Source organism: Alligator sinensis, unplaced genomic scaffold (assembly GCF_000455745.1).
Source record: "Alligator sinensis unplaced genomic scaffold, ASM45574v1 scaffold1295_1, whole genome shotgun sequence".
Classification (NCBI taxonomy): Eukaryota; Metazoa; Chordata; order Crocodylia; family Alligatoridae; genus Alligator; species Alligator sinensis.
This window is the reverse complement of record NW_005841880.1, coordinates 1,692,149-1,704,394: the sequence shown is the minus strand read 5'-3', so window position 1 is coordinate 1,704,394 and position 12,246 is coordinate 1,692,149. Positions and strand designations below refer to the sequence as shown.

The 12,246-nt window shown below is 64.0% G+C and overlaps 1 protein-coding gene across 2 annotated transcripts in view; it reads left to right on the top strand.

The window, feature by feature from the left end:
* The first annotated feature begins 8,084 nt into the window (after nucleotides 1-8,084).
* MISP (mitotic spindle positioning) overlaps nucleotides 8,085-12,246 on the top strand; it is a 10,060-nt gene continuing 5,898 nt past the window's right edge. The window contains exon 1 of one of the 2 annotated variants that reach the window (XM_025196430.1): nucleotides 8,085-8,263. In XM_025196430.1, the coding sequence (XP_025052215.1) occupies nucleotides 8,117-8,263 (147 nt within the window). In that variant the 5' untranslated portion in view covers nucleotides 8,085-8,116. Of the gene's footprint in view, nucleotides 8,264-11,678; nucleotides 11,754-12,246 lie in introns of those variants that run through there. The other variant, XM_025196431.1, reaches the window with a different exon arrangement.

The window sequence follows — 12,246 nt, the reverse complement described above, 5'->3', positions numbered from 1 at the left end:
CCCCCCCTCGCCACCATCGTGACACCCGCTTCCACCCGCCAACCCCCCACCCGGCGCTGAATATTATATTTATTATAGACACTTATTTTCCCCCCGAGCCCTTCCTTTGCCCGCCTCAGTTTCCACCCCGCCCTTCCCCCCGTGGTAGCGGGGGTCTCGCCGAGATCTTTGGGCCGTCGCAGGGGGCTGTCCTCATTAAACTCTCTTTCCCATGGGATTTCTGGTCTGGGGTCGTGTGTTTTGTTCTCTCCCCGGACGCACGAGCAGGCGGCGGCATTTCTCCGGGATCGACAGCTTGAAAGAGGATGGCGCCGAGAAGGGGCACACCACGAAGGGTCCCCTGCTTGCAGACCAGCTGTACGGATGAGGACCACGCCATGCCGGCACTCCCTCCTCCAGCCGACCGGCTGGGAGCCACAGGACTTAGGAGCCCGTCGGCCAGTTTCCTTGGGAGCCCAGGCTTGCACGGCCTTTTTATGAGCCGTCCCCCGTGCCCCGGTTTGGTTTGAGTTTCCAGCGATGGGTCCTAGGAGCAGCGTCAGTCACGTCCCCTCTTCTGGTGACCCCCGTGCCACCAGGACCCTTCAGCACAGCCTCGGGCGCAGCACGCTGGGCCGCGCCGGGCAGAACTGGCTGCCAGTGTTTTTCAGGGACTTGATCTGCAAATTGGCAGCAAAGGGAAAGGACGGTCTTAGGGGCGCTGACAAAGCCCGGCTGCTGCGTAGCTCCGGGGCCACGAGTGAGAGACGGCTCGGGGCACAGAGCCAATGCCAGTCACTGGTGCCACGGGACGTGGACAGCTCCAGCTGGATGTGGCCGCGTGGAGGAGAGCATGCACGTGTCCTCGGGGGCTTGCAGCCGGCCCGGCTGGTCATCCTGGAGTCGCAACGCCGCTGACCCGCGTCTCCCTGGCTGTTCCTTCTGGACGTTGGCGGCCGAGCCATCGCGGGGAGGCGGGGTGGGAGAAAGGGACGGCGTCGGCGAGGTGCCTGGTGACCAAGGGGCATCGAGGGCAGATGGGGGCTGTATTGGGTGGTTCTGATTTGCCTACAAACCTCCCTAGAGCCCCAGCCTTGGAGCTGCCGTCACGGCCCCCCAGGACCTCCTCGAGCCGGTCGCTGCCCAGCCTTTGCAAAACAAAACCTTTGCAAAGCCCAGTAAGGGCCCCATGCAAGGGCCTTGCAGGGGGTTGGCAGCTGCTGCCCAGGTCCCCTCCCTGCCTCTCCTCCTCCCTCTGGCCTGCTAAGGTCAGCCCTGCTGGGCACGAAGGTCACGTCCATCCCATCTGGGTAGGGGGCTGCTCCCGGGTCCCTTCTGCCAGCCCTGGGGCTGGTCCTGCCCAGCCAGGCCTGGAGTTCAGGGCCTGCATTGAGGGGCTCCCCACATTCCCCTCCATCCCGGGCAGCGAGGGGGATCACGGAGGCCTGAGCCGATATGAGCACAGGCAGGTGGCTAATGGCTATGGCGTAGGTGCCAGGGGCCGGCTGACTCAGGAGGTCCCTTCTCCAAGGAGAGGTCCTGGCACGCAGGGGCAACTCTGGGGGATGCCACATTGCTCTGGGTTCGAGGTTCACGCAGCAGCTTCAGACCTGCCACCTCCTGAGGCTAATGCCCATTGACTCAGCAGGGCTGCACGGCCAAGCATGCAACAGGGAGGCCGTGGCATCTTCTCCAGCCCTGGAGGGCTGGACAGATACTTGGTCAGGAGGGTTGATGCTGCCTGGAGCAAGGGGCTATATGAGGTGTGGCCTCGTGAGGTCCTTTCCAGCCTGACTTTCCTCTGATCCTATGAACTGAGAGGGTTTTAGTGGCTGGAACGATGCAGATCTGGTCTGAGCGGTAGGTGCCAGGTGCTGCCACATGCGGCTCTGAGGTCTCCAGGAGCTGGAACAAGGGCTTAGGGCTCATGGTAGGATGAGAGCTTGGGGCATCCATTGCAGCACAGGGAAAGGCCAGTGCTGGCTAGCAGGATGCTGTGGTCTGGATGTAACCTTTTCTCTCCCATCTGCAAACAGATGTGATTGTGAACTTGCTCCCAATTCGCATCAATTTGCTGCAACCCAGGAGATCCCCGGGCCGCGGGCTCCCCGCCATCCTGCTTGCAGAGGAAATGGAAGAACAGCTCCTCGGTGCCTGCGCCGGGCACCAGAGAGGATGCGGGCCCCCCGGTTGTGCCAGGGCACCGTGGCCCTGGACCCCGCGGCCGTTCCACCTGGCAGCATCCACCTTGGCGTTTGCGACGGTTTGGTAATCCTGTTTGCAGACCGCCCCCCGCCGTGGCAGGAGGCCAGGACACTGGCTGGGAATCCAGTCCCAAAATGCTACTTCATGACTGCCCACCCCCGTGTCTCGCTAGGGGCAGGAAGGAGGCGTTGAGGTGGGTTAACCCAAGGGTAAGTGCCTCCTTCCTCTCTGGAGCTGATCGCACACAGGGGTCCCCACTTAGCTGCCGTCTCTCCCCCCCAGCTGCGTTGGTCTGGGAGGGGGATTCATCCCTTGCACGGCTTGTAGATCCCCCAGGCACCCAGCACCAGTTCGGTGCGTGCTATGGGGGGCAGCTAGGGACCTGAGGCTGAGTCCTCCTCCAAGGAGCCTATACAGGCATTGCATTTGTCCTGGGATGAACTATTTAACTCCAGGACAAGCGCCGTTATGCAGGCATTCGCGTCCGCTGTCTCTAACCCCTAAAAGGTTGCAAATGCAATGTCTGTTCCTAGCCTTGGGGAGCTCTGGGCCTGACTTCCAAGGGCTTCAGATCCCAAAGGCCTTTGGGACTCTATTGAACATCCCAGTCTGACCCTCCTGCGGGCCCTGGCTCAGCTGCTTTTACCTTGTCTCCTCTGTATTAAGCCAAACCAAGGGAATAAGAGGACACCTCAGTGTGTGGCTATCGGCCAAGCTCCTGTGTTGGCCATTTGAAAGCCATCCCTTGCCAACTGGGTTTTCCCCTGTATTTGCTATAGGAGATAAGTGCATCTGTTGATATAGTAGGTTAGTTAATGCCAGCCCTTCTATAGTGATAGAGCTGTAGTTTCCATTAGCAACTGGTTTCTTTGCCGAGTCTCTGCGTGGGATAGCTGCACATGTGTCCACTCCTGATCTGGGTGTAGTTTCCTTTGGTGGGCGCACACACCGTGCCCAACACGCATGCTCCAGCCTGTCTGCCCAAGGGCTGGAGGGGGATACCCAGGTCCACAGCTCTACGGCCCAGCTCCATCGACCTGCGTAGTGTGGCATTTGACCTGCAAATAAGATCCAAGAGGTTAAACTACACATGTGCATGCACATGGATACACACGTGCACACTCGTGACTGAAGCCTCCATCAGCAGGGGACTGAAGCCCCTGTCTGACTTGATGCCGGATCGCTGCTGGAGCAGAGCTCTGGAGAGAAAAGCACGCAGCGCTTTCCGACTCAGGCAGGGCTGCTTCTTTCCAGGCTGCGACAATCACTCTCCCAAGGGAAGGCAGGAGTCTTTTTTTCCATGCTCTGAGCTGGGACACTGAAGGCAGCAGCGTCAGAGATCCTTCTTCCCTGGGCTGCAGTGCCCCAGGCTGGTACCCTCTGCCATCTGCCATCACGTTTCATCCATGATCTTCTTCCGTGCAGCCGGGATCGTGGCCAAAGAATTGCGCTGGGGACCTGGGGCTTTGCTAGGGACCGTGTCTATGGGGCAGGCCGGGGGCTGGGGAGATGCCGGGGGCATCGGAAGTTGAGGGCATTTTGTGGGGGAGCGGGGAGTTGGATGTGCATGCGTGTGAGACCAGCTGTACTGCTTGGACCCACCTCCCCGCTCTGCCAGGGCCCCCGCGCCTGGATGGCTGATGCTGTGCAGGGAGGAGTGGGCTCAGGTGGGTGCCCCCCTGAGCTGGGAGAGCTCAGATCATGCAGGGGTGATGGGGAGCCCTCCTCAAAGCCCAGGATGAGTTCCCGGCTGCAGGGAGCATCCTCTCCTCCCTGGCACCCTTAGTCCAGGCCTTGCCCCCTGCCACGTGGGAGTCGGCCCTGCAGGGACTGCCGTCTTCATGCCATCAGGGGAGTGTGGAGAAAGCAGGAGACCGGGGTGCCCTGTGCAGAGGCACCTTGGCCAGCCTGCAGCGCCTTTCCCCCGCAGAGTATGTACAGGGCGGTTCTATTCTGCACCCCCGTCTCTGCCCTTCCTGCTGCCCACCCGCGCGTCTGGCTCTGGCAAGCCGCTCCGGGCCCCATCCCCTCATTTGTAACATCCCAGAACCAAGCAAATAAATTGTGTGAACAACCAGCCCGACACCTCCGCCCGCTGCTTTGGCATTGACACCCCCTGCCTACCCCAGCCCTGGGCCCCCGCACACGCCATCGCCTCTCCAGCCAGCGCCTGGAGCCCTCAGCACCCAGGGAGAGGGACGGAGGGGCCTGTTCGAGCTGGAGGTGGGTGGATGCGTGGGGATGTTTAGACAGATTTAGAAGCATCCCCAGGGGGTGTAGAGGATGGCTCAGTGGGTGGACGGGTCGATAGAGGGTACGTAGGGTGGGAGAGATGGATAGATAGAGGGCGTGAGGGGATAGGTCAGAGACAGACACAGGAGTGCTTGGATGGATGGATAGATGGAGGGTATATGGATGGATAGAGGGATAGAAAGGGTGTGTGGGGATGGATGGATGGATGGATGGATGGAAAGGGGGGTGGATAGATGGATGGATGGATGGATGGAAAGGCGGGATGGATGGATGGATGGAAAGGGGATGGATGGGTGGGTGGGTGGATGGATGGAAAGGGCTTGTGCGGATGGATGGATGGATGGGTGGGTGGGTGGGTGGACAGGTGGATGGAAAGAAGGGGTGTGTGAGGAGGGAGAGCGATGCCATCTGGAGATGGATTCCAAACCATGCCCTCTCCTTTGAACCGAGGCTTTCCCCAGGCCCCCCAGACTGCCTGTCCCCGTCTTGACCCACCTAGAAGGTAACAGCCTACTGCTGCTACCTGCCAGGAGGGCTGCTCCACTGCCTGGGCTGGCAGGATCTCCAGGGGGCTGGTGCCTGGGACTTGGTCCTGAGCGATTGGGGTCTTTCCTAAGACGGCCTCAGGAGGGGAAGGGCCTGTCCCGTCCCTGCCTCCACCCGCCCCGGGGCTGCCCAGCGCCTGGCTCTGCCCTGGTGGTTTTCCTGGGAGCCGGGAGGCTGCTGCCTCGTGACCGTGCCAAACGCTCCAGGGTGGGGGGGAGGAGATGATAGGACAATACTGGCTTTAATCCCTCTGTGCCCTGGCGCCTGCCCGAAAACAGGAGGATGTCTCTGCTAGCAGGAGCAGCCCCATCCCCCCGCATGCTCAGCCGTCGCTGGCATCTCCAGGGGCCGGGGGCTCCAGGCACAGGGGCAGTCCATGCCGGGGGAGCACAGTGCAGGGGCTGGGGGCAAAGCCAATAGGGCTGGTGGCCGAGGCACTACTCAGGCCCTGCGAGGGGGAGTGGAGGTTCCCCGCCGCCTGCTCCTTCCCCCATGCTGGGCTGTGAAAGCACTGCCACGCTGCACCCCAGAAGCAGCTGCATTTCAGCAGCAGCATAAGAAAGTTTGGAGCTATGAACTAACATAACCGGCATGGGGTCTGGAGGCTACCCCGCCCCTCCCCGAGCTCCCTGGGCACAAAGCGCTGCGACCAGATCTGCGGGTCTCGTTAGGCCATGGAGCCATGGCGTGGCAGGGAATCTCCTTGCGGTACAGGGCCTATGACACACACACACACGCATGCCGATGGGACCCCATATTCTGGGGCCTCGGCTCCAGCTGCCCTGGGGGCGCTGCTCCCTGCTGCGTCTGGCTTGGCCCAGGGGGGCAGGGAAGGGGAGGGGGTGCTGCTGTCGGCACCGACAAAGGCTTTCCCCAGCTCAGCAACATTCCCGCGCTGCCCCGTCAGCACCCCGTGCCCATTGTGTGCCCGGGCCGCCGTGCCCCCGTCGGCTCCCGCGCCTCTGCCCGGCCGCCTGCCATTGTTGCCCGCAAATCCCAGTAAAGCCCGGCTTTAGCCCACAGATGCTGCAGAGCGCTGGGCCCGCGGATGCCGATCCGGGGCCCCGGGGCTGTGATCCTGGACGCGGAGGAGTCCCCCCGCCCCCCTCTGCCCCGATGGGAGTGCCAGGAGATGGGTGCCTACCGCAGGTGAGTGAGGCGAGGCTGGGGGCAGTGGGTGACCCAGCCTGGGTGCGTTCCCTCTGTCCTACCCCGGGTACTGCTGGGCTGGGGCCGGAGGGGCAGGATCCTGGAGAGTTTCCAAAGCATCTCTGTGCCCCCCGGCCCAGCCTGCAGCTTGAGCCCCCTCCGAGCTCCAGCTTGAGGAGCTCCCGGGGGTCCCAGCAGGCAGCCCTGCCCCCATAAGGTGCAAGGGGGCCAGGCAGTGGCACCCAGGGGTGGTCGTGCTCCTCTGGGCACAGGCCTGGCCTCTCGGTTCATGCCCTGGGGCCAGTGGAAGAAGCTGAAGCCCCTAACCCAGTTATCTGCAGGGGGGAGGGAGAAAAGGGGGCACCCCTCCCCAAACCCAGATCTCTGCATTGGGTTGGAGGCTGTGGGCATCGCAGGGGGAGCCCAGCACAGAGCTGGGGCTCGCCTCCTTGTCACCCCCTCAGTCCAGGAAGCACCGGGGTGTGTGGCACGGCGGCTGGATGGGGCATCGGCCAGGCCCCGAGACACCTCAATTCAAGCACAGGGTCACCGAGTCGCTGGGAAGTGCTGTCGCCTCCCCGTGCCTCAGTTTCCCCCCATCAGACGGCAGCTGTTGACGTGGGGCAGGGCTTGACCAGGGACAGAGAAGGGTTTGCGGCTGCCGCTGAATCCTGCCTCCGCAGCACAATCCCGAGGTCCCCCCCCGGCTGCTGGCTCCGGGCTGTGGCCGAGAGCCCTGGAAAAGGGCAGGGCCGTGGCCTGGCGGCTTCTAGAACGAGCCTGCCCGTTCCCTGCCGCTCCCTCCCCTGTCCTGCTGCCTCGGCGCTTCCTGCCGGGAACGCCCCACGGGGCCTGGGCGCCAGCACTGGGTGCCAGGAGCCCCTGGCACACAGGAGGCCCCATCCTGCCCTCGATTCGGGGGTCCTGGGGTCATAGCGGTGGTCCTGGGCCTCGTTTGGTGGCTCTGGGTGTGGGAGGCTGGAAGCCCCTGAGCTGGCCACAGGCTCTCTTTGCTTTTGCTTTCCCTGCTCTGGAGTTTGTGCCCCCCTGAGCAGGGGCTGGGCAGCCCAGGGGGTGGCAGGGCTGTTGTCAGGGATGCCCAGAGCCGGCAGCAGGGCCAGGCAGGGTCCCATCAGCACGGGACAGGCCCTTTGCAGCCATGCACCCCCCTGCTCCCCCCATCTGGGAGCCTCACCAGCATCTGTCGGTGCTGGTACCCTCTAATCCTGACTTGCGGCTACCCCACACCGTCCCCTTCCCAGATCCGCCACGGCTCTGCCTCCCTGACCGGCAGCCTCTGGCTCTGGGGTGAGAGCGCCCCGGATGCCCCAGCCCTGTTCATCCCCGTGCTGCCCTGCACTGGACCTGCACCCTCACCTGGAGGTTTCCTTGCCCCCTCCATGCACCCCAGCCCACAGCAGCCCCTCTCCAGAAACACATGGGCTCAGCTGGACTGTGGCCAGCCACACAACCACGCAAAAAGGGCAGAGATAACACGCTGCTCCCCCAAGGCTGGGGTCTGGGGCACCCCCTGCCCGGGGCAGCAGGAGGAGAGGGGTATGGTACCTGCTTGCCCGCAGCGAGCCCCCTGTCCCGGTCCACCCCCAATGCAGCTGGTGGGCTACAGGGGGTCGAACAGCCAATGCAAGCAGGTCGCTGGGGCTATCGTGCCCGCTTTGCGGGCCAAACTCGAGCTCGGGGCAGACGCCCATCCACAGCAGCTGCAGGGATCTCAGTGCCACGCAGGGCTATGCTCAGCCCCAGCCCCGCTCTCTTGCTTCCCCAGGTGCGGCTGGCTCCCTGCCACGCCAGGCAGGGCGTGGAGCAAGGTGCCCGCGCCACCCCCATTGGTTCCCGCCCCGGCAGGTGTCACCGCTGCCGCACAGGGAATATATTTAAACCCTCCTGCTCCCTTCCTCCCCACCCAGCCCCGGGCGCTGATGGATCGGGGTAGCTGGCCGGAGACGGACGGACGGACGGCTTGATGCCCAGCCGGCCTGCATCCTCCCTGCCGCTGGGCAGCGTGCTGGGCACGGACGGCAGCTCCAGGAGCTGTGCCCCTCAAGGGAAGATGTTCAAGTACACCCCGCCCTGGCAGGTCCTCTGTGCCACCCTGGAGCCCCGGGCACAGGTAAGAGCACTGGCGCCCAGTCCGTCCCCGGTCTTGGGTGGTGGCTGCATGGCCCGGGGAGGAAAGCAGGGAGCTGGGAGGCAGCGTGGCCTAGCAGGCAGAGCAGGCAGGACTCCTGGCCTCCACCCCCGGCTCTAGGGTGCTGCCACAGCGGGAGCTGCAGCAAACTCGCGCTTGTCTCCCCCTGCGTGCATGACCCCGGGGAAGTAGACTGGGCTGGTTGAACGGCTCTTCCCTCCCCGCCTGACACTTGTCAGGGCAAGTTGCCGGCACAGGGCGGTGGCCGTGCCCTTCCCGGCTGCTGCCCTGCATGTGCCCTCTGCCCCACGGCTAGTCTGGCAAAGCCCCGCTCAGCCGTGGCCGCGTCCTGGACAGCCCAGCAGGCTCATCCCTGGCTTCTCCCTGCACCCACACGCCCGGCAGCTGCTGATCAGGAATGAGCGCCGTGCACCAGGAAAGCAGCACGTGCCGGGAGCGCGGCCGCGCGGCATTGCTATCTCTATAGGGAGATGGCACCACCAGGAAGTCGGTGGGAGCCTGGGGATGAGGTGCTCGGCTCTAGCAGGAAGAGGTGGCGATGGGCTCTGCTTGCGGCAGGTGGTGGCAGGCTCAGGGTCCTGCTATGGACCCCCTTGGCACTGCCCTTGTCCAGGTGATTGGGGGGGGGGTCGGTCTCTACACCGAGCAGAGGGGCACTGCCTATGGCTGGGGAAAGATCTGTCCTCTCCTTTCTCTTCTTGCTCTGGCTCTCGGAGGGGCCACATTGGCAGCCCCGGTGGCCCTCACACGGGCAGGGGAGGGCAGATGCCCCGCGGATGGCAGGAGCCTGGGGGCAGCTGGCGGCTGAGTGCCCGAGGTGCTCCACTCTGCCGCGGGGCAGGGCTGGGAGCGGAGATGCAGTGACGTTGCTTCCAGTTATGCCAGAACAAACCCTGGGGGTGGCAGGACAGCTGGGAGAGGAGGCATGCTGCCCGGGGAGGGGCCCAGCGGCATGCAGGAGGATGCATGTCCCCGCAACCACCGTATTTGCTCAGGCCGGCTCCTGCCCTCGCGTCACCCTCCACGTCCCCTGGAATGTGCTTCCTCCTCAGCCGCCGGCTGACGTAGGTACCACGCTGGGTGCAGGGGCCGGGTCTGGCATCTGGTTCCCCCAGCTGCAAAGAGCTGCACGGATACCTTGGCCCCCCGCCTGGCATGTCAGCAAGCTCAGGCTCGGGCGCTGGTGACCTGATCCCTCCTCGGCACGGACCGAGGCACCGAGAGAAGCCCAGAGCCACTGACTGTGGCTGAGGTGGGAGAAAACCCCAGGCGTCCTGGCTCCCCAGCCCACGTGCTCCACCCGGAGGTGGCCGACCTGGGGCACGTATGCCACAAGTGGCACGAGCAGCCTCCATGCGTGGTACACCGCGGATCGAAGAGGGGGCAGGCAGCACAGGGGCAGATGTGTTCCCTCTGTCCTACCCCTGGTACTGCTGGCCTGGCGCCGGAGGGGCAGGATCCTGGTGGGGCAGGATCCCAGAGAGTTTCCAAAGCATCTCTGTGCCCCCCAGCCCAGCCCGCAGCTTGAGCCCCCTCTGCAGGGAGCAGAAAGCAGAGCAGCTGAGCACGTAGGGAGCAGAAAGCAGAGCAACCAATTGGGCAGGGAGCAGAAAGCAGAGCGGTGGACCAGGCAGGGCAAGCAGCCTGGAGCATCACTCAAGGAGGCCGTAGGGTTATTCTGTGACACACCAGCCCACACGGTTGGCTCCCATGGCAGTCGACCACCTTCCCCCAAGGTCAGGGTTGGTGTCCCAGGGCTCCGGCGGGGTTCACACCCGGGGGTCTGCCTGGGAGCTGGACAAGGCGGTTGCGGCCGACAAGCATTGGCCGTCCTCGAGGGCAGGCAGGGCTCCGAGCCGCGGTGCCACGTGCTGGGTGGGTCGCACCTGCAGCCGAGGGGGTCAACGCAGGTGGGCAGAGCTCAGCGCTGGGGGGGGCTGGGCCCTGCCAGGGGCCACGGCAGGTTCTCGGAGGGAGGCAGGGACACGGCAGGTCAGTGCCCTCGGCTCCATCAGCTGCGGTGGAGCGAGAGCCGGGGAGTTGCTGGAATTCTGCCACGGACTCGGGGCCGGAGCTTATCAGGGCCCCGCAGCCCAGCGCAGGCCTCCCTCCTGCTCCCCCGCCCAGCCCGGCGTGCCCGGCGCGCAAACAACCAACCGCTCACACACACCGCAGGCCCCGCCAGGCCACCATGGGCACCAGGGAGCCCCACGCCGAAGCCCTCCTGCCACCGTGAGTGTGCCAAGCTGGGAGGGGCGGGGGAGGCTTCGCTGTGGTTTGAACGTCCTGGTTAGGATTAACCGTAGAGCAGGGCAGGCGTGTGCTGGTGAGCAGCAGCCCTGTCTTGGGGCGGCCGTGTTGGTGTGCACGCGTGCTGGCCTCTGTGCATGCATACATGTATGTGCGTCTCTGCAAAGCACGTGGGTGTGCATGTGAGGGGCCTGTGTGTGTGTGTAAGGTGCATGGGAGGGGTTTGCAGGTGTGCGTGCATGTGTGTAGGGGGTGCACACGTAGGGCTGTGTGGTCTGTCCAGTGTCCAGGCAGCCCAGGAGAGCCCAGATAGCTATAACCCAGCGGGCCGGGCCAGCATCCGGGTGCTAGGGCTGGGCTGTGACTTCTTGCTCTGTCCCAAGACCCTGTGCAGCTTCCCAAAGCACTCAGGCCCCCACCAGATCCCGCCCTCAGACCCCACAGGCCCTGCACAAACCATGCACTTTGGCCTCCTGCCTCCTGGGAGATGCCTGGGGCAGGACCAGCCCCTCCAGACAGAGCAGCTCCTGCAGCCCCCACACCCTGGGAGGGCTGGGAAGCCCCCCAGGTGGAGGAGGGGCTCAGGCAGAGGACAGAGAACCAGGACTCCTGGGTTTCTGGCTCAGGGACGGGGGGGTCCCTGCACCTCTTTCTTTCCTGTCCCCACCAGGAGAGGAGCGGGGGCCCTTCAATGCATTGCTTGGCTTCAATATTCCTCAAAGTCCTCAGGCACGTTGGCTCCTATGTGATTTAGGGGCTTTGGAGCACATTCCCTCCTGCCCGGCCTCAGGGCTGGGAGTCCCTTGGGGCGGCTGGACTGTGCAACTGCCCCTCAGCGGCCCCCTGCTAACAGCTGCAGACGGCGAACAGCATTCCCCAAGAGCCAGCCACTCCCAGCCGGGACCCTTGACCCCCGGCAGGAGATAAGCAGCTGGCAAGAGGCCTCCGAGCTCCGTGCAGCAGGGGCCATAAAGGAATGATGATTAACTGTAGGTATGCGACGAGCGGGAATACCCACACCCAGCTCTGAGCAAAGGGATTCCTGTCCTCGAAAGCCCCATTTTTCCGGGGTCAGTGGACCCGTCCCAGCCTGCCCAGTGCCCCCCCCTCCACTGGCTGCACCGAGAAAAGGCAGCTCCGCAGCCTTTTCACCGGCTGGCTGCACGGCCTGGGCCGTTCTCAGAGCCTGGGATAGCTCCAGGTACTGGCTGCTCAAGGGTTATGCTGGGTTTCAGCCTCCTTGTTGAATGATTGAATGAGAAAGATGGGGTCTGTTAGTGGGATTGGGGTCCTGGGAACCAGGACGCCTGGATCCTAGGCTCCGTTGTGGGTGGGATCAATGGATGGGAACTCAGCGAGGAGGGGCCAGCGGTTACAGCATGAGGCTGTGATCTCTCTCCCAGGCCACCTGGCTGAAGCTGGGACGTGGCGGCTAGGCTGGAAGGTCTCCCCTGCTGCTCTCCCCCTCCCTGGCCTGGCACCCAGGTCTGTAACACGACCTATTTCAGCTGACAGCTGAGCCAGTGAATGCCAAGGTCAGGGCTGGAATTTACTCCTGTTTTGCCTGATACTTGGGGTAAAGTCCGCTCAGTTTTATAAGCCACAAAACTCCATTTATGGTCCCTGTCCTCGCAGTGATGTCAGGAGCGGGAACCCAGGGCCGCCCTTCCCCCAAGTCCATCAAGGAGGCAGAA